The sequence below is a fragment of the Chelon labrosus genome, assembly GCF_963514085.1.
Source record: "Chelon labrosus genome assembly, chromosome: 17".
Taxonomy (NCBI): Eukaryota; Metazoa; Chordata; class Actinopteri; order Mugiliformes; family Mugilidae; genus Chelon; species Chelon labrosus.
In genome coordinates, this window is record NC_140350.1 from 19,080,159 (window position 1) to 19,107,642 (window position 27,484).

The 27,484-nt window shown below is 42.9% G+C and overlaps 2 protein-coding genes across 4 annotated transcripts in view; both read left to right on the top strand.

Moving 5' to 3' along the window:
• The first annotated feature begins 2,758 nt into the window (after nt 1-2,758).
• Nucleotides 2,759-4,845, top strand: LOC311503057 (uncharacterized protein). Of its 2 annotated transcripts, none has more exons than XM_084565571.1 (6): nt 2,759-3,124; nt 3,201-3,335; nt 3,456-3,498; nt 3,604-3,659; nt 3,794-3,825; nt 3,947-4,845. In XM_084565571.1, the coding sequence occupies exons 1-6, from the start codon at nt 2,998-3,000 to the stop codon at nt 4,328-4,330; spliced, it is 777 nt and encodes a 258-aa protein (XP_084421697.1). In that variant the 5' UTR covers nt 2,759-2,997; the 3' UTR covers nt 4,331-4,845. The 2 variants fall into 2 exon arrangements, with proteins under 2 accessions (XP_084421697.1, XP_084421698.1); XM_084565572.1 differs by having other exon boundaries at nt 3,797-3,825.
• A 77-nt stretch (nt 4,846-4,922) lies between these two features.
• The window catches only part of fnip1 (folliculin interacting protein 1), a 33,611-nt gene continuing 11,049 nt past the window's right edge, over nt 4,923-27,484 (top strand). Inside the window, exons 1-11 of one of the 2 annotated variants that reach the window (XM_084564840.1) lie at nt 4,923-5,459; nt 16,595-16,724; nt 19,692-19,829; nt 19,955-20,055; nt 20,367-20,441; nt 20,736-20,827; nt 21,672-21,755; nt 23,681-23,752; nt 25,094-25,229; nt 25,906-26,107; nt 26,497-26,582. In XM_084564840.1, the coding sequence (XP_084420966.1) occupies nt 5,368-5,459; nt 16,595-16,724; nt 19,692-19,829; nt 19,955-20,055; nt 20,367-20,441; nt 20,736-20,827; nt 21,672-21,755; nt 23,681-23,752; nt 25,094-25,229; nt 25,906-26,107; nt 26,497-26,582 (1,208 nt within the window). In that variant the 5' untranslated portion in view covers nt 4,923-5,367. The remainder of the gene's footprint in view (nt 5,460-16,594; nt 16,725-19,691; nt 19,830-19,954; nt 20,056-20,366; nt 20,442-20,735; nt 20,828-21,671; nt 21,756-23,680; nt 23,753-25,093; nt 25,230-25,905; nt 26,108-26,496; nt 26,583-27,484) is intronic. The other variant, XM_084564841.1, reaches the window with a different exon arrangement.

Below are 27,484 nucleotides of genomic sequence, written 5' to 3' on the forward strand. Positions count from 1 at the left end.
GTTTAGCATGCATGCTCCTTTCTTCTTCTAAGGACTGGCCCAGTGCAACTGTCATCAAGGTTGACACTCTACAATCACAGCTTCTTTTTCATCCATCTTCGCACAAAACGTATGTCAGGTAAAGAAAATAAAAGAAATAATGCAAATCCAGGACCCAGGGCTATGCATGCAGTTTGCCCTGCAAATGCTGGGACCATTGGCATTCGATCTGAAAAAGACACGTATTGCTTTGTGGCCATTAATAGCAGGTTGTACGCAGCGGCCCACAGCCACGGCTGCTAGGGCTTTGTAACTTAAGGCAAAGGTGATGATGAATTCCACTCACCGAACGTAAATAGAACAAACATCAACTTTTAAAAAACAAAAACAAAAAAAAAAACAGACAGTTTTTCTTTTCGTTTTGAAGGGGTTTACACATAGAAGTAATGTATAAGCGTTTTAAATTGATTACCGTCCCAAAGCATCAAACAATGCGGATGTACATAAACGAGGACAGCTAGATGTAAGCATATTTATTAAATCAATGGTTTGAATGGATTTTTTTTCCTCCTCTTTTTTCGCGTGTAGTGAGATGAATTGTACTTATTTATTTATCTATTCTGCTGTAAAATGGAATCGGCACCATATCCTTGTAATGATTGAGTGCGGCAATAGGGACGAGGGAGGGCGGGGGACGGGGCGAGGGCGGTGAAATAAAAGAAATTCTGGAATGATTTTAAACTCGTGTCTTGTTTCTTTTTTGTGCATTCAGTGGTTTTATTTTTTGAGTCTGTCTCGATGCTGACATAAAAAAATAACTACTCAGACTGCTTGCTGAACATTACGCAGTGTAAGAAGAACTCATATTGGTTATTAAAATGGTAACACACACATAATATAAAATCATTTCTATGTTTGTAAAAGTCCAGAAGAGTCTCGGGGCCAAAATACTTGAGCATCCCAGGCTTATTGTGTTTTTAGGAATGCAATGCATGTACTAATAAGAGAAATTTGTAATAGGAAAAATAAAATCCAATAAATGTGGTAGAAAAAAAGTAAAAAAGTGAAAAAAATAACCTGAAATGTAGTGGAGGGCACGAATAAAAATACTCAAGTAAAAAACGAATACCTTGATATTTTGTACTCAACCACTTAACCGTAAACCGTTTAACTTGCGTGAAATGTTCTTCCACTGCTGCAGACCAGAAAACTTATATACACCGATCAGCCACAGCATTATGACCACTGACAGGAGAAGTGAATAACATCGACCATCTTGTGACAATACAGTGTTCTGCTGGGAAACGTTTGGACCTGGCATTCATATATGTGGACCAGACCAGACACCCCCACCCCATAGCAATGACACTCCTTTATGGCAGGAGCCATCCCCAGCAGGATGCAGCCTGACACAGGCTCCAAATTCACTAGATCCCAAGCTGATCAAGTATCTGTGGGATGATCTGCAGAGGCCCCTCCCCTCAAAGTTCCCCCACTAACAATACTCCATTGCCAGACACCACAGGACACCCTCAGAAGGTCCATGTCCATTCAATGATGAGTCACAACTGTTTTGAAGGCACAAGGGAGACCTACACAATATTAGGAAGGTGGTCATAATGTTATGCCTGATCGGTGAATACTGTATGAGTAGTACTTGCGATTGTGAAGTTAATATATTGATTTAATTGGTTGAAAGTTTTGGTTATTATCAAAATAAAACCTGTGACACGCATTTACCATTGCAAGGCAGTGAGTATCCATGGTTACACAGTCTCCATCAATTAAACTTCACAAACACCGAGGTCAACGGAAGAGGGACAGTGACACTTCCGTTCGGGAGCTTTCAAAATAAGAGGATTGCCATCAGCAGCAGTTGATTGACAGCAACCCTGCAGGTGTGCTAGGGTTGCTAAGCAACGCACAGAAACCGGCGAGCGGAAATGGAAGGAACTTTTAACACGAGTTGGGAAAAAAAAAAAAAGGTTATCTTTCTAGGTTATCTTTAGTTGCACTCGTAGCACTTTAAGGTGTTTGTAGTAAAAAGAGCCTGTTATTAAAAACGTCAAGTGTACGCGTTTATGCACTCCAGCAGTTCATATGTTTGGTAGTTTACCGGTTTGATCTGGAAATCAGTTTGATCGGAAATGGATCTACGTCGCGTTAGACGTCGTGACAGTGGATTACCTAAGAACCGAGATACACCCGTGAAACCAACACTGGGGAGACGTGACAGTAAGACTAAATAATAATAATAAATAATAATAATTATAATATAAGATGCACGTTAAATTAACTTTTTTAAAGTTGACCTCCAAATGCAAACAGGCTATTTAGCTGTAAAGTGGCATATTTCAGCCTGATCCTACTTCTAAACGAGTTTACTTTAAATATTTGAACTCAATTCTTTATTATGAGTGATTTATTTAACAATTAGGCTATTTATTTTTAACCTGCACTACTATTTTCCTCATCCCTTGCTTGAAAACTGTCAGAGAATAGGAGACTCCTGCCCAGCAAGCATTATGAAGCATTTCCAGAAGAACCTGAAGTGAATGAGACGAGTAACCCCGCTGTCAAACCAAACAGCCTGCAGGTAAGTGTGTGTGAATCATGGGAATCATGCACGTTGAAAGAGCAAATATCTGGGAGCCTTTACTAAAGCTACAAACTCAATTCACCCACTACGTTTCAGTTTGCTTTCTGATTGCGTCAAGCTGTGTCACACTGCTCTTCTTGTCCTCCCGTTCCATGCTTATCCTTCAGACGATCTCTGTACCCGTCCACTGCGAATCTGTGTTACGTCTGAGCAACCCTGCGTTTAACAAAACACCCACACCTAAAGCAGCCCCGCCAGCCACACCGGCTACTAGAATATCTGGCTATCAAGTGTCGCAAACGGGTCACCCAACCATTCAAGTGACTCTCAGCCCAGAGGCTTTTAAAGGTGGTGACATACTAGGAAAAGAAGGTAAACAGAACTCACCAGTGTCTCTGGAAAGCATCACATCTTCTAGCATGGAGCAGGAAACGACTTCCAACTCTGGTGATGATGATGAGGAGGAGGAGGACGGCTGTTACTCGTCTCCCTCTTTAACCTCCAGCAGTCTTCCCTCACCGGAGATCTTCAGGAAAGAAAACTATGGTGTGTGTGCATTATTATGTATCCACACACAAAATGCAAGGTTATTCAATTATACTATCATATCTTCTCTGCACAGCGGACACACTTGCCGTACCAATTAAGGAGGATCTGCTGGATCTCCATCCTCGTATAAGAAATTCCACCTTGCTAGATGCGAGTCACGCGGAGAGCATCCACATGCATCATCCACCCAACCTTTCCACCATCCTAGGTAACATTCAACACCAGTTAACTGAGCAAAAATGCTAAGAACATAACAACAAACTAGGTGCAGCATAAAGAAGTGTAGTTTGCAGAGCTGGTTTTGCAGGATTTACCCTTCTGTCCTCAGATGCCTCTTCAATTCTCGCTGAAAAGGATAGTGACAATATCAGGTGAGGTTCATTCATATAGAGATTCAAGTTCTAAATCTTGCTGACCCAGATGTTGGTACATGCTGAACACACTTGGGTTTAATCGCTGTCTTTTCTCTTGTCAAGAAACCACAGAGAACCTGAAGCTGAGACTAAAATACAAACAGACTCAATTATAACAGGTAAAGAGTCTAATTTATAAGGTATTCATGTCTTCTGATAGCCGTTTTTTCTTGCTGTGTCAACTGAGCAAACATACATTCTTGACAATTAAATTTAATGGATAGTTTTGCTTTTTTCAATCTTTAATCTGTAGAAGAAGTCAACAAGAAGAAAACCCCACAAAAGGTAGGAAAACCACCTGAATATCCATTACATTTACATCCAGAATATTCTGCATCTTTGTTTGTTTACACCAAAAGTAAAAGGCAATATTACAGTATTGGTCAAATGTACTTTTGCTCCCTAGCTCACCCACAAAATGCATTTTGTGTGTAAGAAGAAGGTATGTTTCATAAGTCCCATCACCGCTGAGACCGTCAAAGCAAAACACACCCCACCCTCGAAATTATCCATTCACAACAGCAGTGAGTCCCACCAAACGCCCAGCCAGCCTGAGAAGGTAAAGCCTGAGGCAGAGACATCCGGAGCGGGTGAGATCAGTTTCAAAGAAGAGCCATTGCCTGTGACTGTGAAGCCAAAAAGGGCTGCAAAGTGTAACCCAGAGAAAGCTAAGTTCTTTGACTTTGTCAATGACGATGAAAGGGATGCGTTCTTTCAGAAGATGAGAGAAAGATGGATCAAACTCAAAAGTGCTGATTTGTTTCCTCTCCCAGTTGCTAAGCACGTATAACTCGTGACATCTGAAGCCAAAATGTTGCGTAATCTTTGTGTGAAACATCATGTGTTCTGTGTGTTTTTCGAAACGGGGTGTCAAAACTCAGCGTAACAAGTGGTTTTTAGGCTTACTTGGCTGACTGTATTTTATTTGACAGTCTGTGGGTTACGGCTGCTTTTTGTCTTTAGATGTTAGCAGCTGATCCAGTTTACATATTTAGTTCTTGAATATACCTGTTTAAGAAACGCACTGTTGTTATTCACTGAGTTTATTTTGCATCTAAGGGTGTATAATGCAAAATCACCACTAGATGTCATGTCTGTATTTTCTTTTTTAACGTTTTTTTTTTTTTTTTGCCCTCACAAGTAGTTTGAGTTGAGTTGCCCTCATCTCAAATGTAAATGTAAAATGCATATGTAGTTTTTTTCGTATCTTTATTTGTATACTTTTGTTTTGTTTTGCTTTGCATACATGCTAATGCATGCACATAGCTCCAAATGTAAGCTAAATGTCAAGTAAAATGCATAATGTAATGTTTCTGTATTTTATATTTGTGTTTATATGTGTTTTCCTGTAAATTAAAACATTTAAGAGGGCCAGAAAACGTGTAAAATAAAAATAAATAAATAAATTGCCAGTATAAATAAGTATTATTGGATACAACATTTTTTTTTTTTAATGACATTGAAGTTTTTCCTTTAAGCATTTGCTCATGTGTGTCTTTCAAGGATGTCTGGCCGTGTGTGTCAAACCGTATTGTATGATTTCTGTGAATAAATTTCATGCTGCCTTGATTCCCGACAAAACATCAACACGGCGAATCCACTGACCACGTGGTACCGGGCCAAAAATATCAGCCAATCGCGTAATTTGTTGTAATAGCGGACGTCGGCTCGGCCAATCAGAAAAATGCAGCAGGTTACCAAGCAGCTCCTGTGACTAATTCCTGTCATATGACTGTGACACCCATGGAGACAGTTACAAGGAACAAGATTCGCTCTTGGATTTGAAAAGAAAAGAGACTTTCTGTACCGAATTTATTTTGGTACAAAATGCCTCCGACTCTCTTCCAGAAACTTTTCAACAAGAGAAATGCCGTTTCGTCGCCGCCGCCGAGATGCAGCAAAGAAGACCCAGCGTTCAGGTAGCTGCTATTTATTGTGTATATGTGTGTGTGTTTGGTTTTGTGTGTACGCTAACGCTACTTAAGGCTTTGTTGCCTGAAAGCATGACAGAGGTACGGAGCGGTTAATGTTTTGAGCTCGGGAGCCCACTTTACACGTAAGTTATTTAATGTAGCTAATTGCACGGAGGCGTTTGAGACGTTTTCTGCCTGTTGGTGCTGTTAGCTAACATGCTAACGCTAGCTCGTAGACGTTAGCCCAGGCAGCTGGCCACCACGCTGTCTCCAAGTGGGACACTCTGCGTGCATTTACACACGTATTTCCGCTCATTGACAATAACGCAAAAAAAAAAAACGGCAATAATAGCGGTGTAAAAGCTTAACGGTGTCAGGGCTTGAGGAGTTGAAGAAGCGGTGTCCTGCCACCCTCCTTTGTCTTCCCCCGTGTCCCCCCCCCCCTTTGTGTTTGTTTGGTCATGCCTGCGTGGTCGTTAGGCAGTCGTGATAGTACAGTCACACTCCTTTTTTTTTTTATTAGTTTGTCTGGAGATATATAGCTTCCATATCTTGGAGCAAAGTGCAAATGACTTTCCCCTCTTTCCCGCCGATGGTGCTCGTAGACTGAACCGGTGCCGTCCGACAGCAGAGGGGCACACTGTGTGCTCTCTGTCGGCGCACATGTGTTCACTTGAGTCGGCCTTTTTACACTGACAAGACCTACGTTAAACTGTAATTCCTCAGGTAATCAGATATGTTCACTTCATGTTGGTTTTGTTAAAAAATAAATAAATAAAATAATTAAAAAAATCTGCTGCCACATGTCTAGTTCATCCCAATGAAGCCCTGCACAAGACCCGGTGTTAACTAGACAAATGCCCCCTTGTATCGAGTTTACACTAGAGATGCTTAGATAGATAGCCTGTCCTGTTGGTTGCATTCATTACTTCAATAACTAATGTAGGCAACGTTTGTCAATTCAAAACTTGCATCCTGTGTTTGTGTTTCATCCTCAGAGCTCCCACTTTTAGGCGTGTTAGAACAAAAATGAAACATGTTGACATATTAGATAAAAAAAACTGATATCGCAGCTCATTGCAGTGACATGTTGCAAGCAGTATTTGCTCAACACTCGCATGCGTAAAAAAAAAACTCAGTGTATTTAAACAGAATGCAAGTATACACCAATCACGTATAACATTATGACCACCTTCCCAATATTGTGTAAGTCTTGTGACTCATCACAGAATGGACATGGGCTTTCTGAGGGTGTCCCGTGGTGTCTGGCAACAGAATATTGTTAGTGGGGACTTTTGGGTCCTATGGCTTTTTGTGGATCAGGCTTTTTCCACTGCATCCCACAGATACTTGATCAGTTTGAGATCCAGGGAATTCGGAGCCCAGCTCAACACCTTTTGCTGGTTTTAAATTTTTCTTGAATTGTTCCTTAAATCGTTTTTGTGCGCGTCCCTTGAGTCTGTCTGCATCCCACTAAGGGTGGCTGCTGCCATCGAGAAGTGACATTGCTATGGGGTGGGGGTTGCCTGGTCTGGTCTACGCGAGTGGTACACGTGTAAGAAACATCCACACAAATGCCAGGTCTGAAAATTTCCCAGCAGAACATTTTACTGCCACAAGATGGTCAGTGTTATTCACTTCTCCTGTCGGTGGTCATAATGTTATGCCCGATCGTTGTATGTAGCTAAAGCAAGGCACATAATGTCCATCAAAATATCCTATGGTTACATTCAACGTGACAGAGCAATACATCACTGAGCTGCCTTGCAGTATACTTTATTATCCCCTGTGTATGTTTTTCATTCTGGGTCAGGTCTGCCACCAAGGGGAAAATGTTCTTTTATCTTTAAACACACTTAAGTTGAATATTTTTGCTCCCACCCTGTCACCTGTGGTGGAGATATTTGACCTGAAAAGCATCACCTCCTTGTGGTGCTGCTTGCACTTTGGCCCGTGCCCGTGCCCGAGCACGTTCCATGCCATAAAGGTGCCCTGCGCCCAGTGATATAAATGCTGTGTGTGTGTGTGCGCAGGTCTGGCTTGGCATCAGTCCGAGAGCAAACAGGCAGGCAGCAGGCGTTTCTGTTAACTCAGTGGTCAGCTGTGCTCTTCATACCTCTGGCATAAGTCCCCCATTCATCAAGCATGAAATGCTCCGGAGAGGACAGAACGGAGAGGAGACGTGGCTGAAGAGGGCCCTTGGGTGGTTGCAAGACTGAGCTAGAGAGCATCAGTTATAAACGCCTCGGGAGGAGGGAAAATTTGTAAATGTAAAAGAGGAGAAGAAGAACACACCTAAGAGATGAGGAACGGAGTTAGATGGTTGACACATGAGAGGGGGAGAGAGACGGGGCTTTACTGACAGTGATGGATTGCAGAGATGATATTTAAAATATTCTGATCCACTCCTACAAATGGATGTCTTTAAAAACAGCTGCTGACCTACCTGCCTTTGAATGCAGCGCTGTTTATGGAAGAGAACAGCTGGCTGATTATGATATTGCAGTTAAGATCTGTAAGAAACCAGCTTGAACACCTCCAGCAGGTTGAAGGTTTAAAGATTGTGAGTCTTTGGTTAGATTCAACATGTAACCGCACTGTATGATGATATTTGTCTCTATTTCAGATGAACAAAATGATAAACCTTTTTAAAAAAAAACTGTAAACTGTATCTTTGGTGAGTTTCTACAAGAGGCTTAGTTAATTATTCCAGAACCAGTGGAGTAATTTATGAAGTGGTTTTTGTATATTTATTATTTTCATTTTGGCGGTTGTGGTGTTGTTGTGTTGCAGCCTCACTGACCTGCATAATGCACCACAAGCCCAAAGCTCTGTCACAGCACATCACTGTGCCCTCTAGAATACCACAGAGGGCAGGAGGTTGGCTGACCCTGGGAGGAAAGCCTAAAAAACCCTCTCCTGTTTCCCTGGCTGCAGCACCTGACCAGGGACGGCATACTGTACATTACACTGAGAGCTTCTGGCTCATCTTGTAATCAGTCAGAGGCCTGAACTTGAGCCAGTATCTTTGTCGTCCCCCACCCACACTCAGGCGGCTTGTCCTGGCAGCCCGCTGAGGAAACTTCCTACTTGACCTGGGCCATACAGCTCAATATAGCTGTGTTTGTACTGAGATACTTAAAGGAAGGAGTGTGTGTGTGTGTGCGGGCGCGCAAGGGAGTGACTGTAGTTTTACACATCATCTTGTACATCGTTAAGTGTTGCTAGGAAAAAATGTTGTTCACTTTTCTATTTAATTGTACATTTGTTGAACAAAATCAGATTTTTGCAAGCGCATAAGATTTATTTTTAGTGATCTTTTCTACTTGGCTGTTCAGGAAAAGTAGTGGCTCAACTTCCCTAGTGGCACGGTGTAGGTCCTCCACTGCATACTTTCATAACTCATGTGTGTCATGTGAGGCTTTCATCAGTCATACGCTGTCATGTTTGTGGGACTATCACATGACTGTGTTCTCAGGAACAAACCCATTAGTTGGATAAGTAGAGATATATTTTAACCTGTGACTTACCATTCTTTGAAATTAATACAGATTACTTTTGTATCCCGTCGCACTTTACGTAGCAGAATAGTATTTAGCTTTCACTATATCAAACTTCTAGCTGAACTAATTGTCTCTCTTTCACTTACTTTGGCAAATTTTAAATCATTTTCATCGTGGATTCATGCAAGGCTGCTTGCATGTGCATGCATTTCTGTCTGTGCTAATGCTGCACGCCTGCCAAGGTTCTGCAAAGACGGCGGCTGTCATCGGGTTCCTATCAGGGCTATTTTAAGTGGCCACACTCGAGCTTCTCAGAACTGCAGGGTCATGATAAAGATATAGTTTTACGTAAAAGCTCTCACACACACACGTCACACGCTCACACTCGCATTCTGGCGAGTGCTAGTAGTATCATGGCTTAACGTCTAGTTAGCCAGGCCCGCGTGTCTTCTTACTTTCGTGTCACACACCACAGGATATTGAGCTCAGTTTATTTGGTTCGTTGTTGGCTGCGTGGTTGTTGGCCCCTTCTGCATTATAGCAGTCTGGCATGTGACCATTCCAGCACATGACAAACTATAAAAGTTGAAAATTCATCAGCTCGTTTTATGTAGCCGGTATCATTTCAAGAAGTACCATCCTCTACTAATAAATCCATCAAGTTATCAGTTTCCAGTATCGAGTTTTACGGCTCATTCCAGTACATTACGGTGAAGGACGAAGGCATCAAAAAAACGTTGCAGAGATACAATGCACCTCATACAACAGACTCTGGGTTAGGTTTCTCTGCGGGTAATGCTGAATATGTAAAAACCCTCGTTTTCATAATATATTTGGTTATATGTAGACTTGCCCCCCCTTCATTCTGCCTCTGCTGTCTGTCTTGAGTCACTCTACTCAGGATTCAGCCCACAGTGTACAGTGCATGGGTTGCAAACACATGTGATCTTTAGCTATTATTCATATTTATACTTTTTTTTTGTGTATTTATCTGTGTTTTTTCTTCTCTTTCTGTAGTGATCTCTATTATTTTATTATTTAACTTTAATTTTTAACTTTGAAGGTAAATTCGTGAATGTTTGGAGCCTGAAAGTCAAACCAAAAACTTCACTCCGTCACGCCACATAATTAGCCTACTTTCAGTCTCTACATGAGCACCAGGGAGAACGGAAGAAATGACATAGATGGAGATAGAGGAGGCGGTTTGACACAGAGATGTGAATGTACGGACTGACAGCGTTACCTCTTTGCTTTAAGGCCGACAATTGAATTGCGTCTCTCGTACAGTGCAGAATTTTTATTTCTAATACGTCGGCATTTCCCTTTCACCTCAAAAGCAAGTTTGACCATGAACCCAGATTTCTCCACAACCACCGCCACCACCACCACCACCACCACTCCTCCTGCTCAACCTGATGATTCGTTCATGTGATCTCGAGTGAGACACAGTCATGCAGCCGTTACTGTAAGCACTCCCTTTCTGTCATGTGTTCCTGATTCAGAGGTTGTGAAACAGGAATAAGCCATAGCGTACGCATGCATACTGCCTTTCAAGTGTAAAGATCATTTGAATAACATTTGTTTTGGTGTGACCCTGACACCTTTTTTACCCCGAACACGTACAGACTGATTCCACCTGATATCAGCCTATGGCGATATGTGTCAGTCAAATGGTTAAGGTGTTGTTGCTGTGAGTACTGTAACCTCTCGGCGTCATAGCATCTTTACCCGCTCAGCATCATGTGATTACTGGAATGCAGAAGTCCTTAATGCTACGTAACCGGCATAGAAACCAGTGGATATGCAGGTAGTCAGGTGCTTTCAGTGCACGCGGCCAGATCCTTCAGAGAGCGTTGCTATTTACTAGAACTTAGTCATAGCAGAACAATTGTTCATTGTTGTTTAGGGCTTGTGTCATGTGATAAGATCTTTATTTTCCCTTCATAAAATCTGCATTTAACAAAGCAAGTTAATTACTCAGTGATCTGAGAGTCATTATTCATTGGTCTGCAAACAGCCAACTGGTCATGTGACAGAAACCAAAAAGCAAAAATTCTGTTTCGGGTCATGTAGGCAGAGAGTTCTCACATTTAAGAAGTGGAACCAGTAAAATATACTAATAGAATTATTCCATTAAAAGTAAAGTTGCTGACTGTCTCGGGTTTCCTCTGTTTCACTTCTCCAGCAGCACAGGAGTGTACATTTTCATTTTCAAACAAGCATAACACGGACAAACTGGCGTCTTAATGGAAGGCTTCGTGTACGCGAAGCAGGGCTGTGGGAAAATATCAGGGCGGTTATGCATCGCTGAGAGAATGCATGTGCACAGTGCGCTGGTGTAAAGGTAGAGGTAACTGGAAGATTAGCTGTAATAACTTTTGTTTGGTGTCACCACGGTGATGCATGCACCTGGAAGTATTCGTCGCACCATGTTGGGGAAAGTAGCCTGCCAGCACAGACTGACTTATGGCCTGCAATTACAGCAGCAAGGTCGCGAGCGCTCATAAATGTGTATTAAACGCGGGCTACGTCACACGGTTTGTCATAACACAGGCACCGGTGATAGAGCTGTGACGCAGTCAGTGCAAGAGTGCTAGGATGTGACTTTGGGTGTGTGTCAAGACAGATTACCTCTAACGTCGTCATCTACGGAGCGGACTGCCCTCATGGAAACCCTGCCTTGTTTCATCTAGATTTTTACTTGGTGTGTGGCGTGTTGTGCTATCACACAAAGACTCGAGGTGTATGGTTTTAGTTTTCACTCCTGACACTTGACATGTGTGTCTGTGTGTCTGTCGAATGTACTAGCCTGCAGTTTTCACTTGAAATGAAATATCAGCCCCATGCAGTGAACTAAAAACAACGCTCAACTTGCTGAACACTACATAAGCTGCAAAAAAAAAAATGGCACAGAAACGTCTTTTTAAAAATACAAGCTGCTTGACCTAACAGAATCCTCTGCCAGAACATAGCCGGAAGAACGTCACACAGCTTGGACTGAGGGGATGTTTATGTAACTGTCTCTGACAAACACACACACGCTCACACGTTCCCGCTGTAGTAGAGCGAGATCTTTGAGGTCGGTGTAGGCTGATGCCAGACATGGCAGTCCAGGAAACTAGACTAGGCTATATTACAACCATCAGTACACGCTATGGTCAACGAGCAGCTATGGGTTGCAGCTTGTGCCATTGTCAGAGGAAACTTTTTTTTTTTGCATCCTGTATGCAAATTGTGGACTCCTAATTTCCTCAAAGCTTGAATTTGCACATGGTCCATCCTTGTCGAATGAATAGCTTTTTGCAGAAGTCAAGAAAATGTCAGTGTGTTGTCATTGATAAAATTGAATTATTCATGCAGTTGGTTCCCAGTAAATTATTAAGCCTGAACTGATTCAATTTGTATAAGTGACATTTATTTAAAATTATTAGACATGTCTCTTTACTTCAGAGGACAGGGTGATTTGTGTGCGCCTGTCATAAATTTTTCATGACGGCAGCACGCAAATTTCTAGGCATCCCTACTGTTCAGATGATGGAGTGGAGACCACAATTTGAACCTGGAAAGAAAAGGAAAAATACTTTGCCTACTAAATAGCTGCTACAGTATGTGGCGGCTAAATCTTTAGTCTTCCCTCCCTGATATGATTCTACATTACATGTTATCGGGCTCAGTTTATTTAAAGGAATAATTGCAGAAGAATCGGCATCTGTCAAACTGTACGCTGTTGAATTTTCTGCTGTTTCTTCAAACGTGTCTTTGTTAAGAGGATGCATTGTGTTTTTTTTTTTTTGTTTTGGACAATGAAAGACAGAAAGAAGCGACACAAGGGAGAGAGGAACAAAAAGAGTGGGATTAAGAAGCGACACACACAAACAAATCCCCACTGTCAGTCTTATCGCAGCGCTTTCTGGCTGTCAGCAGTCCACGGCTCGCTGCTGTTTCTGCCTCTGTACTGTCCGGCACACACTGTGTTCCTGCGATCACCTGATAGTCTCATGTTGTTGTGTGAATTTAGTTCACCGCTATTCTTAGACCCCGCTTTGGAGAGGAGAGGAGAGGAGAGACGAGAGGAGTAGAAAGAGAGAGAGGAGGGAGAGGGCTGGGGAAAGACTGGCAGACTCGCAACGATGCCCAGGTAGGAGTCGGTAATATTTAACCTGGCTTACGTGCAGCGCAGCGGGCATGGTAGTGTTAGCTGAAGGAGGTTTGAGAACAATGCTTGTGTTGTTATTTTTGTGGTTCTTGTCGTCTGCCCGAGCGTTTGCAACTTTAACGTAGCATTCGGACATTTCACGCAGTTTGAATTGGTAGGGCCGTAGTTTTTGCCGTTGGTCGTAGCGGCGATTCTACCGCTTGTGGTCATGTTATACGATATGGGTTAGCGTGTTGATGGGGAAGCATGCTTTGTGGTTGTGGTTGGAGGGGGGGGGGGGTGAAAGGGTTTAGTGCATGGAAGTACATGTTTGGGTGGAGTCATAGTTCAAAGAGTTTCTGTTTTACATATCTGTGATGTCAAAGTTTGATAGCTGTTGCTTAGCAATGTGATGAATCAATCAAACAAATAAAGATCCTGGTTATTATTTGCCCCTTGGCATCTTTAATCAGTTGCGTCTTTTTGTTTTTATTTTTTTATCTTCAACAGGCTGCTCAAGCAAATTCAAATCTTTTTACCTGAGCGACTGAAAATTTTTGGAGTCGCTTTTTGGTTCAGATTAATCAAATTCAAAGCAGTACAAGTATGTAACAGTCATGAAGTCATGTGCCGCTTTTATGAATGACTCCCCTCTCTCCTCTGTCAGCGCTGTGACTGTCACAAGCTCACTGATGGGGAACTTCCTCCTTCGCTCGCACTCTGCCTTGTCTTTCTGTCAGAAGCCTTTCTGTGTTTGTCAGATATTTTTGTGTTTGCGTTTCCTCTTCTTTTATCCAAGTTAAATTCATTTTTCCCCCTTACATTGTCTTTTAATTACTATTAGCTGCAGACTTGTTTTCTTACGTTTTTCTAGTCTTTTGTTCTTTGACTTCTTATTCTGAATCCCATCTTTTATTTGTTGTTATGGCAATATGTTTCTTGTTCCTTATAGAAAGGCTCTTTTTTTTTTTTTGTTGTTCTTGCTTTTTGCTCTGTGTTCGGTTCTTCTTCCTCAGTGATTTTCAAAACAAAGGGAGCCCTGAACGTGGTGTCAAATTATGCAGATCTCGTCTGGGTTGATCTGTAAACAACACGGCAGCTTATTTTTCCAATCTTGGTACCCATATTGGTTGCTGTCATTTAACCTTTGGAGAAGTGTTGAATTTGTTAATTGTAACTTGCATTAGATATTTGAACTGTGGAAAAACTATAACTAAAATAAAAAATTTTTTTTTATACAATGTACAAATAAGAATTGGCGTTAAAACCAGCTGCAAATTCATAAATACCCATGCTCATTAGAAGCGGCACTCTAATTTCAATGAAGCATATGACCAACTGAAACTAACCTTGGCCCGAGTAATCTTGCATACGAGTCTGAAATCAATATCGACCAAGCCCCGATACAATGCAATTTGAGCCCGTTATGTAGGCCAGGCAGGCATTACGTCAACCACTTAGCGCGCCGACGGGGTATGAGGTTGGGTCTTCCCTCGGAAACAAGCCAAGAAGAGAAAACTAAGTGTTTTGGCTTTTGTAATGTGATCAAACATTAACTGCTATTAATCACAAGTCGCGACGAAGGATCAAAAAGACCAACAACAGAACAGTTCACTGAGCAGTATCTCGGTTGAACACATCTTCTGTGCCTGTAATTGTCAAACAGAAGAACGTCAAAATCCACTACTGGAAATTTTGGTAATGCCGCAATTTACAATAAATTTTTTTTCCCCCCTCTGTATGGGTGGTTAGAGGCCCCGTAATAAAATCCAAATGGCGTGTTACCAGACTCAGAACCTGATAATGCTTGGATTAGAGTCACAAGGACCAGTGGGATCCTCATGAACAGATGGAGATGGTGTTTCTTGCTACAGAAATGTGTGCTACAGAGAGAAACAGGATTTATTTTGTTTTTTTTTGACGAGAAAGTGTGGTTTAAGCATTGGTCAGCACTAAAAACATTCCTTATCACCTCAGTAGTTTCAGCTTGTGCTTTGGGCCCACGATGTGAAACCAATCTAATGAGGTTAGCTAAAGTTAGAAAAGCAGTTCATTTATTTTTATCTAATGCATGTGCATTGTTCGTTTTACGAACAGTGAAAAACTGCAAAGCAACTGGAAAACATGACAGGGAGGGAACGACTTGCAGTGAAATGCGGCTCCGTCCATTTGTTTCCCCGAAAGCCTAATTTAAAGTCGGATCTGATGGTGGTTTTGGTCCATACTGGTAACTGGCGGCGCTTCTGGCGAGTAGAAACGTTAATTACAGGACTGGATGCTGGAGAAATGGTGAGGCAGCTCATTGTGCAAACGCTGCCTCCTAAATTTACCACTCCTATATTTCTGTCCCTCAAAGCTCTGAATGACTTTGATTTGACAACTTAACACCGAGGGTGCAGCACATGACTGCCTCCCCTTTGTTCTCCTGCAGGACTCAATCATTTTGCCTCCAGGAATGCTGGTCATACTTTGACACCAGTGTTTCGTAAATAGTCGCGCACATGCATGGGAATGACGCGCGCAGACACACAGCCGCACATAAACGCAGGTCTTCCCTGGGCCGTCGAGACCCGCTGGCCGACTGTGGAAAGTTGCGCTTGAATGTGGGTTTGTACGTGCTATTCTGCTGGCAAGTTAAATGGACTTTACTGTTCCTTTTCCACCCCTCCCCGCCAACCTATTTACTATAAACACTTGTGTTTAGGGATGATCCCTGTTCCCCAATAAAAGGCTATAAATAGGTCCAGCTCTGAGTCCCATCTGCCTGACCCATCTATCAATCAGACGAGACAGAAATACTCAACTGTCACTCAGCTGGTCCAGTTTTCTGTCATCTTTATAGCCCCTACTAAATTAGCTCGGCGATCTTCAATTAAAGTAGCGGCGTGAGTGTCTTGTGGGCCCGTGTGTTATCTGGGTACACTGTAAATCTGGTGGGTAGCAGGGCTGTAGTGGCACATCTTAGAGGGCCCCCCCACCGGTTGAGGTATGAGATGGATGAACGGCAGCTCTGGCATGGACTCTGCATGGTCCTCCATGCCAAGTGGGACTGGTGACAGCTTAAACAGTGTTTATTACAAGCTTGCAAGTATGTCATATTTACCTTTTCCCTCTTGCTTATATCATTATACGCTCTATAACCGAACTGCAAGAGATGATGCTGTGTTGTTGGTAATTTTTGTCAGTAAATAAATACTTATAAAGCGCGCTGAAAAGTTGTATTTGCGTCTTTCTTCCTTACTCGACACTACGCTCTGTTTTGTTAATTGTTTATGACCCTATTTTATCAAATGTGCAGTTTTCACACCTGTGGAAGATGTTTATATCAATTAATTTGGTTGTATCTTACCGATCAGTCGTCCTTTATCTGTTTTATTTGCACTAATTCCATTATTTTCTCTCTCCCTCCCACCTTCTCACCCCCCCACCCTCCCCCATCTGTCTCCTTCTACATTACTTTATCTCCCTCTCTCTTAATTTCCTCCCTTCATCCTGCCATTCAGCTGGCCACTTCCCCAGCTGGACCCCAGTCAGATCAGGCTGATTGTGTACCAGGACTGCGAGAGGCGCGGCAGAAATGTCCTCTTCGACTCCAATGCCAAAAAAAGGGGCACGGAGGAAACCCCCATTACCGTGAGTCACATGTTTTATGTGTGTAATTCAACAGGTCAGCTGCTGGTGGCTATTTAAAAGTTTTTAAATAGCCACCAGCTATAAGATTTCCTCGATGAGAAATCTTGCCCTGTTTATTTTGCTTTATTACCTGCACTCAGTTACAGGGGTAGTCGTGGTTTCTTTTTTTGTTTGAGTCACCTTTCAAAGACGGTGGGAACTGATGAGCAGGGAGACAGACACACAAGAGACATGGCATGCAGAAAGTCATGTGCCTGATTCATAAAGCTGAGAGGACACAATAAGCTGCACCTGCAGGACAAGAGTGTAGCTGGTTGGAGTGTGTGCAGCAAAGCCTGTTTGTGGGTGTGTTGTCTTGTTTACGAGCGAGACTAAGCTTTGTTTTGGAGAAATGTCAAACAGGTAGTGTGTCAGTGGCTGTACAAACTCTTTGTTTGATTGCCAGCACACCCATTTTAGCCCACGAGACATGGTTTTATTATCACTCTTTATCAGGCTGCGTGCAACAATAGTCGTCACTTATGTCTTCAAAGAGCTCTAGGTGTGTGGCCTCTCACATGACGTGTCTGCCCTCTGATTTATTTTATTTTTTTTATTTTTTATAGCTTTACGCGCAGTCACCACTCTTTTCCATATCAGTTCTGCAGAATGTGCCTTATATTTTCATAAGGCCGCCGTGTGTTTCTGTCTGACCCTGACCGGTTTGTTCTGGTGCTCTTATCTCCAATAATAATAGCCTCAGCTGACAGCCCATGTGTAAGCAGCATTCTTTCATCCTCACATGACAGCCGTGTCACTCACTGTCTGTCTTTCTTTTATCTCTCTCTCTCTCTCTCTCTCACTCTCTTGTCTGTCTTCATCTGGCTCTGGTTTGGTCTCACACTCCTTTTAAAATTTCCTGTTTTCACTCGTCTGTAAATGAGCTCTCCTCCCCCTCTATCTGTTTCGCTTCAGTGTCCTGATTATCTACCACTTTTCTAAATTGATCTGGTCCTGTTGGTCTCTCCTGCACCTTGCTCTTCTATAAATCTTACTAAATCTCTTTCTCTATAGTCTCCTCCTAAATCTATTAGTACATTTATTTATCTCTCTCTTTATTTTGGCTCTGGTTTCTCCCCGCCCTCCCTTCTTTTTCTCTTAGTCTCCCTGTTTCTCCTTCTGTTTTCTCTCAGCATGCCTCCGTCTTATCGGCAGGTTTCACCTGCTTTCTTACTTCCTCTTTTGTCTGTCTCCTTTTTTTTTTTAATTATTTTTTTTATTGCCTCATCTTGTCTTGGCTGTTGTCCACCTGCCTCATTATCATGTCCACAACCTTTGCCATCACACGCATGCTCACCTCCCGCTGACCTACAGTACGTCACCCTGACATTGAATTTGTCCATGTCCACCTGTGGATTTACTGAAGCACCACAGTGGGATTGGACAAAGCGCCACTTATAGATCCACGATAAAAAAAAAAAAAAAAAGGGTTATGTGTCTTTACACGTGTGGCATTTGTCTGAAGCACAGTCTTTAAAACAACAGATAGAAAAATGCAGTAAGTAAGCGGGTTCAGTGCCCTATGTTTGGATGAGCGTGACCTGGAGTGGTGTCAATATTTTTGGTTTATTCTGCTTTGTTAGGGCTTTCCCTGCATCTTTTATCACATGATGGCCTGTTTTGTCAACTCAGAGGAATTTATTTTAAGTGAGATCAACTGCTTGGACATGCACAGCACGTCCAAGCGCGAGGCACACAAAGAATGAGGAATAGAGACATAAGGGATCGAGCAAGAGATAGAAGAGATACAAAAAAGATGAGATTGTTGGAAATGCAGGGATGGCCAGATACGACTGAAAAGAAATAGATGTTTTAAAGGGGAGAAAGAAAGCTGCAGGAACTAGAGAGGGATGAGGTTGGAGTGGTAGAGAGAGAGAGCGAGTGAGGGAGGGACTGATTGCAGTGCTGCTCAGTCACGAGTTCTGGAGAGGAGTCATATGACTGGCAGTCACATGCTGCTGGACTCTGTGTACATACCTCACACTGCACTGCAGCGGACGCACACACGCGCACGCACACACACACACCCATGTGCATGCTCAGACGCAGCTCACGCAGACTGAGGGTGGCTTCATTAGCGCGTGTGCTACAGGATAGTTTACACAAATAAGAGAAAATAGAAAGTGTACGCAACAAATTGCACGTTTAAAAGTGTGCAACGAAATGATCTTATTTCCTCTCTGCCTTTTTGTTTCGTCTCCTCGTCGTCCCCTTCTTGTTTTTTCCATCCCCTCCCTCTCATTTTCCCTCCATGTTCCTCTCCTTTTCATTGACGGCAACAGTGGTTTCAAATGAGCCATTACCAGAGCCTAGCTAGCACACACACACACATACACCCCCACCCTCTCCCTGTGCACCCTCCCAAATGCATTCCTCTTGAATTGGCTGCCAAGTTAAGAAGGCACATGACACAGGCTGATTGAGCTCACATTGCTTTTAGTTAGCTGTTTACACAAGTGCTTCTGGATTGGGTTTCTACAGTGTTTGCCCTGCACAGTTTGACTTCGTTTATGCTTTTCCTTTTGCTAGTTTACTGCAAATTAGCTAGTTGCCTATTCTTTTCATTTGTTGTTATCGTGCTCCGTAACCAAGTCGATTCCCCCAAAATAAGATGTTATCCATTCCCATGTGAGCTGTGTTGTTGCCACATAAAAGTTAAATACTTAAAAGCTTCTTTTTGGTTTATTTGAAGTAAGGGCTGCAGCAGATTTCCATTGACTGTTGCATGTTCTTTTGATTTTATTGTTTAATCTCCACTGATTTACAAGGATGACATGAGTCTTAGTGAATATACTTTGTATATTTTGGAGTCAAAAAGCATGGATTGTGCCTTTTCAGTATTTATTTTTTTTTTCTGCAGAGTTAAGTGAGTCTGTGTTTGTTGCAGTTGGCCTAAAAATATTCCTTTCTTTGTTTTTATCCCACAAGAGCACGGAGGGGCAGGTGAAGATGTTCGGAAAATGCTGCCAGCTCCGACCTACAGGAGGAAGCAGCAGTTCCCTGGACAGTTCCTCTTCCTGTACATCTGAAACCAAGGAGACAAAGGAGCAGGGCCTCCGCTACCAGGTGAGACTTACGTGTAAAATCGTTGTACTCTTCTGGAGTTATGCATGTACACGCGGATACACATACAGTGCACCAGTTCGTTGTTTTTTGTAGAGGTTACGTTACAAGATTCCTCTCCTCTCCAGGGTTCGAGGTGTTCGTCAGATGTGGTAATGCTGGGGGAAATGATGTTTGGCTCTGTGGCCATGAGCTACAAAGGCTCAACGCTCAAAATCCACCAGATCAGGTAAGAAAAATAGGGATGTATGAATGAGCTTTCTCCTCAAAACGAATCCTTTTTACTCAGGAGATGTAGCAGAGTTGGGAAAATCTTTTACATTTGTTTTAATTCTGCATTGTTATACTATGAAATATTTCCATGACTGAAAAAGTAATGTTAAGTGACGGAAGGAGACGAGAAAAACAGGAAAGTAGTAGTTGTGAACTGATGAGTTAGAAGATCAGACAAATTAAGGGTGGATGTGAAAAAACACACAGGTACCCACATGAACTAAGCACACATGCTGATCTTTGTCCCCTGCGCTATCGTCATATCAGATCGCCACCTCAGCTGATGCTGAGTAAGGTGTTCACCGCCCGGACGGGAGGCAGCGTGTACGGCAGCCTCAACACGTAAGCACTCGCACGCTTATCAACACACACACACACACACACACACGTCTCGCTCTGGTTCCTATGGCAGCCTTTTTCCAAAAGGCAACAGATGCAGATATGCTTTTTCTCCCACTTTCCATCTGTTCAGTTATGGCCTGTGTTTCTTTTTTTTCCCCGCTCCTCTTTATTTTGTTTACCTCTATAGGCTCTGACACACTTGTTTGTAAAAACAAAATCAACTTTAGCAGTAAAGGACATTTTCGTACAGTATTTACAGTATAATTTTTTTTTTTATGTTTCATTCCCACACAGGTTACAGGACAGCCTGGAGTTCATTGGACAGGACAGCAACACCCTAAGGCCTGATCAAAACACCGGGCCCAACAGTCTCTTAGGGAACATAGGTAACCATAGCAACCCGGAGGCACACCAAACCTTCATTAGCCACTAATAATAGTGCCCTGTTTCCACTCAGTTTACTTGCAGATTACAAGCAGAAAGATGCTATATTCGTTTATCACTGTGGTCGTTTTTGTTGTTACTGTGAATGCATGAGGATTGTTTTATCAGGGATAGGACACTGTTTAAATGTTTAACACAGGGTCACATAGGCTATTACGCAGTTGAAGGCCTTGGTTGGCCGGTGAAGCTGTAGCAGATGTCGTCTCTCTCTTTAACATTCGCCTTTGAATACAAACTATGCTGGACAGACTCTGCCAACAGCTCTCCTTCACCCGTCCCCACCACTAAACTTAGCAAACTTTCAGATGTTTTTCTCTGCAAATTAGTCTTATCAAATATGACTGTATACGGTCAATCTGTTAAGAGATCGCATGAAGAACTGTTGGCAAATTCTGTGTTTTTGTCCATTTCCTCTGCCATCCTCACAGAAAAGACAGAAAGTGTTTACTTGCACAAATCACAGCTAAACGATAATCAATAATTAATCTGTTATAATAGTCTTTTGTGTTAGCTGCATTTTCTGTGAGTGATACCAGCTTTCTTATTTGTCTACCTGCCTGACTGACTGACCTACAGACGATGGTCATTATTTCATTCCAGACTAAAAAAAACAAAACAACTCTCCTGCAACTAATGAGACGGTTGGACAACAGGAGGCAGCCGGCTTTTCCTCCTTACTCGTTCACTAATCATGATCCGTGTTCTTCTTCTTTTTTTGTTTTTTTTCCTTCTTCGTCCCCTCTTCCTCCCTTTCTCCTCTTCCATGTTTTTGTTCGTGCTGCGCAGGATTTTCTCAGCTCTGCAGCCCTCGACGGGCCTTCTCTGAACAGGGCCCTCTGCGTCTCATCAAGAGCGCGTCTTTCTTTTCAGGTTGGCGCTTAAAGCTGGCCATGACTGCTGTCCGCCAGTTGCATGCGTGTGTGTTTGTGTGTGTGTGTGTGTGTGTGTGAGTGTAGGCTGTAGATGGTGTAGCAGTGGTTGTACAGGACTCTCAGTGGCTGCATGCCTATGGCGGGATTCCTGCATTTGAATAGTAGTAGTAGTAATAATAACACACAATAGTACAGCATGTCTACAAATAACTTGGGTCAGATAGTAGCTGCAGAAATGATTCTTTGATATTATTTCCATTAGACATCAAAAACAAGATGTCTTATATATATATATATTTGGTCAGACGACACAATATAAATGTGAAAATGGAGTTCTCTGTTTCTACTCCTCAACACTGGAAGCTTCATTCACCAATTGTGGTTGGCATAAAATTTGCGGTGGACCTAAACAACCAATCTTTGAGGGAACATGACGTCTTTCTTTTCCTTCGTCTTGCTAATGGAATTATCAAATACCGCAACTTGACTCACAAAGTTTTCTCAGTAGTATCTGGCCCAGTCCGCACACAGGAATGCATGGGGGTTTACTGGTGTTGGTGGCTGTATAGTGTGTAGTCATATTGTTTGGAGTTTCCTCTTCTTTTCTTGCTATTCACTCACACACTTTGACTAACGTGTTGTCTTTGACGGTGACTGCGATACACGGGCAACGATTTTAAGCTTCGCATGCGGCCGACTGTTATCTTTTCAAGTTTTTTTTTTTTTAACGATCCAAAATTGCCTGAGCATGCCTGAGCTCGGCGTCCCTTGCTCACATCCATACGATCACGTCGAGCTATTCTAAAAGAGCAGCTGGAGATTTAAACGCATTGTTTAAATTCCTCTTGTTGAAGAAAAGGGGTAAAAATACCTGTAATACCTGTACCGACTCCATAGTTTCTGCTCGGCATAATTGCTTCACGTCTTGCCCGTGTATCATCACTGTGGAGAAATGGAGTCCATCCATTTCGCCTTGGTGTTTTCTAGCGAGATGAATAAGATCTGGTCTCTGTACAAATTCTTTTTATTTGTTGTGTTATGCTCTACAGTACAGTGCAAAAGCTTTAGTTTGCTTAAGTGAGGAAGGTCTCCCTACCAGCCGTCATGTTTAGGACACCCTTACGCTGTAGTGGCACTGCCAGTTTTGCAGAGTTGGACCTATCATAAGGCACCACTCGGATAAATTAATCATCTCAGCCTGAATTGCCCGTTCGCACATTTAAATGCCACATATGTTTTCACAACTCGGCTCCGTGAGATTTCATTTTGCCCATTTTATCCGAAAGTGTTGACAGGAAGGATATTTGAGAACAAACAGGCTCTGTGGCATCCGTACGATGTGGTCAGTTGTAGAAGGATGTAACAGAGCTGCTGCTGCTGCTGCTGCTGTTGATGGTGACAGTGAGTCGTTGAGCAACAGGCTGTTACAACAGTAGTGCTTTTTTCTTTTTTTTTTCTTTTTTTTGCCTTATTTGAGACACTTCCTGTTTTGCTAAGTGTGCACCAAAGGCATGAGAATCAATCAGTAACACACTCATTCACAGTAGAAATTAGGCAGCACCTGTTTGGGTTAGGAACCTTTTATTGTGGAGTTGTTTTGAATTCCACTGCATTAAAGTGTCCAAAATTTAATCTCTGTTTTATGAGAGCCATTACACACAGAAACTGAACCAGTCGTAGTAAGAAACGAACCTTTTTATAGTAGTTGAGGGACAAATTGAGATTTTATTCCTATAGCTTTGGCATAGATGCTGAGCACTGGCCTCTTAGTTGAGGAATAAGGGAGCACTTCAGGCGTCCGACTTATCGGTCATAAGAGCATCTTCACATTTATTTTGCTGATCACATTGGTCTCACGTGTCTCTCTTTTCTTGTCTTGTTTCTCCCTCGTTCCCTCCTTCGCTCCCCACTCCTTTCCTCCAGGCCACAGTCACCCCATGGACATGCCTGGCCGCGGGCTGCACGACGAGCGGGACAGCGGCATCGCCAGGTCAGGTAGGTTAATGAGCCTAGGCTTCAAAGCCCGGATTGACCTACACTCGACACAGCTTTCACTCCTGCAGCAGAGCTTTCAATTGTGCTTACGTTTATTCTCGTCAAGACTAAAGAGGTCAAGGAAAAGAGGCCATCGAGCGTATGTCAAGACATAGCGGATTTACTTATTCCGCTTTTGGTTGCATCGCCTTCCACGCCTCAAATGACCCAGAAGCTTCCCACGAATGCTTTTTGATCTCTGGGCCTCACCGTGTGCGGATTGCACAAAATTTGCTGTGTCAAAGTGGCTGACCTGCTTTAACTTCCCTAGTCAAGGTCAAGAGCCTGAACAGTTACAAAAGCACCTGTAGCGATCAGGTTGCAGTTTCACCACTGTGTTACGCAAACACATGCATGAGGTTTTTAATTTGTTAAGAGACTCCATCTCATAATTGAGTGAAGTAACGCCAGTACAGACGTGCCTGAAGCGACCTAAAAGCAGAGGGAAAGAAAAAGATGCAGAGTTGAAGAAGCTGTTGAGGGGAGGAAAAAAAAAAAACGCATTCTGTGGAAACTGACCTCTGTCCCCCAGGCTCTGCCCCCTGCCCCCTACCCCCCCTTCCACAAACACTAGTGGCATGACTGGTACGAGGAGAATTGAGCTTTCTACTCAAACATGGGTCACATGCACAGGATTAAATATAGCAGCTCTAAAAACCCGCTACTAGTAAATGAACTTCTAATTTAAGCCTCTCATCTCCACTTTCTCCAACCTCCCCTCTGCTGTTGGGCTGCAGGGCCCCTTATCTAACATGCAGCCTCCTCTCTTTAGTATTTACTGTGGCTCTGCTGCACAGTTTTCTCTTTATGAATCATACACATTCTCGTCTGTTCGCGTCGAGAAGTGGTCTGCCTTTGTTTTTTCACACATACTAGATCAGACACGGGTTCATGTGGCCCGCTGTCTAGGTTGTAAATAACTCTGTATTCAGTGTGTTTGTTGTCATTATCGTGTTAATTCTGGTGTGAAGCCAGACTGCTGCATGTGACTTTTAACAGGCCTGCTGATATCATAATGTAGGAATGCGTTCCACTGGTTTGCACCTCTTCATCTTTTTCCTTTGTCCCATTAAGAGGACTTTTTGTCTTCTATTCTGTGTGAACGACGTGTCGTTGAGAATGAGTAACCCTACACACTCGCCGTCTGACTCACTCTTGTCCTTTTACTCTTCTGTCACCCTCCCTCCATCTGTTCTCCTCCTCCTCTTCCTCATTCCTGCGCTCTTGATTTGTCTAACTGTTCTCTTTATTCCTCTCTTCCCTCCTCGCCGCCTCCACCACTCCTCCCATCTGTCCTCGCAGCTTCTCTGAGCAGCCTGTTGATCACTCCCTTCCCGTCTCCTGGCTCCTCCTTGACCAGCAGCTGCGCGTCCAGCTACCAGCGCCGATGGCTCCGCAGTCAAACCACCAGTCTGGAGAATGGTGTCTTCCCCCGATGGTGAGGCACATATACTGATGCTTGCAGACACACCTGTCTAAGGCCGTTTTACATAGGTGGAACTGCATACAAGTGGAAAGACACAACAGGAAATGAACTTGCACAATCTTGCAATAGAAATAAACATGCACAAGTCTTTCTTAGCCTGTTTGAACCTGTAAAAACTCTCTCATACCCACAGTCTCTCTCCTAGCGACTAATACCCCCGTCTTTCTTTTCAGTTCAGGGCTTCTGTTTTGCTTTAGTGAAGTTTATCTTACTAGGACTTCCTCAGAATCTTAACCTGCAGCTGGGAAAACGACATGCTGCTGCTAATACTGTATCTCTGCACACAAAGACAAACACACACACACACGCAGAGTGCTGTGACTAGACGGGACACAGCATTGGCCCGTCACTGTAAACTCTAATCCTCCAGGCGCTCTATTCCAGCACCGCCAAAGCAACTTTTAAAAGTTACAACAATAAAAAAGACGAGGGTTTAAAGCCTCATCACATGTTTTAATTACTTTACAGACGTATTTAAATATATTCTACTCAACTTGAAACGTGTAAATATAGTTTTGCATGTTTTATGCAGTGTGAGATACTTTGAAATTTAAACATCTAAGTTGTTACAGACTCATTTGTGCCTTTGTCTCCACTCTGCCTCGCTGCCTACACCCGTCCCAACCAGGTCGGTGGAGGAGAGCTTCAACATGTCCGACGAGAGCGGCGGTCCGAGCCTCGGCGTGGCCCGGAAGAAGAAGATCGCCATCGGTGTCATCTTCACGCTGTCCCCCAATCCCGAGGAGAACAGCCGCTTCCAGGATTTCTTTTTCTCCCACTTCCCTCTCTTTGAAAGCCACATGAACAAACTGAAGAGCGCCATCGAACAGGTAAATGTGGTGTGGCTGCTCGGAAATAGTATTTTTACATTGTAGATTTCAAAATGTCTTGCTTTTATATTCTCATACATCTGGAGATTAGCCTGCCAGTGAAATCCACACACAGCATCAGTGGCGCATGAACAGAAGCCACGTACACCCTTTGCTGTCGTAAAGAGCAGAGTTGCTGTCAGATTGGCTGGTCAATGGTCATACCTTGTATATCTGTGGTTTTGTTTACTGGGGTCTGTTCTTGGCACTGCAAGACCTCTGGGTGGTTTCCAGTTTTAGCCCGCCATCTTCCCTTTTGCCCCTCCCCACAATCGCCCTTACAGATTCCTCAGTTCAACAGCTTGCGTGCCAAATATCTAAAAGTGCATTTGTGTTGTGTCACTCCAAAGGCCATGAAGATGAGTCGGCGATCAGCTGATGCCAGCCAGAGGGCTTTGGCTTACAGCCGCATGGTGGACGGACTCAACGAGTTCAGGTTAGGAAACAAATCACAGTCACTCACTTTGAGACGGAATATAATCCTACTTCATTATCATCTTCTCTCATTTCTCCTATGAACCAACTCGCGATATGTTTCTATTTTTTACACACTTGACAGCACGGTTAACGTTTGAGGAAGTGTTTATGCTGGCAATACGGGGAAATAGCACATTTTATATGTTTATAACTGAGATTATCCTGCAGTATAACAATATAGCATAAAATACAACAATAAATCTCACATAGGACACAAACAACCAAACCCAATAACCTCCTTTTTTTTTTCTTTTTTTTTTATTTGTATATACCAAAGCATTCACTGTCTTCTTATGTTTATTAGCAAACTCTCTCTCTCTCTATCTCTCTGTCCCTCAGTTCACCAAAGCCACCTGTGTCATTCAGCCTCTGTGTACTTTAGCCAAACATTATTTCCTTGGGTACATAGCTAAGTCTCCACATCATCATGGAAACATTTTCACATTTAAAACCCCGTTTCCAGGAAATGGATACTGCACGACAAATATAGATCTCTCCACCGTAAACTTTTGCACATCATGTGGTTTGCAGGGTTTCTTTTCGTGCATTAGAGGGCGCGTTGGCAGGGTACGATGCATAATATTCGAGCGCTGCACTGGGGGATGGGTGAGAAAAACGACTGAGAAACTTTATTGTACGTGACGAAAGGTTAGAATTATTCAAATAAAGTTCACCCGTATCTTAACAGCTTAACACCCTTTTTATAAAAAGCTTAGTCTTGTTTATTGCATTACGTTTATCAGGACTTATTTGTGTTATGGTGCTGACATTTTATGCGTAGCTTGAAAAGCTTGAAGGTTAAACTGACAGGCATTAAACTGGTCGCTGAGAACATATGAGATTTACGTGCTACAAAAGAGG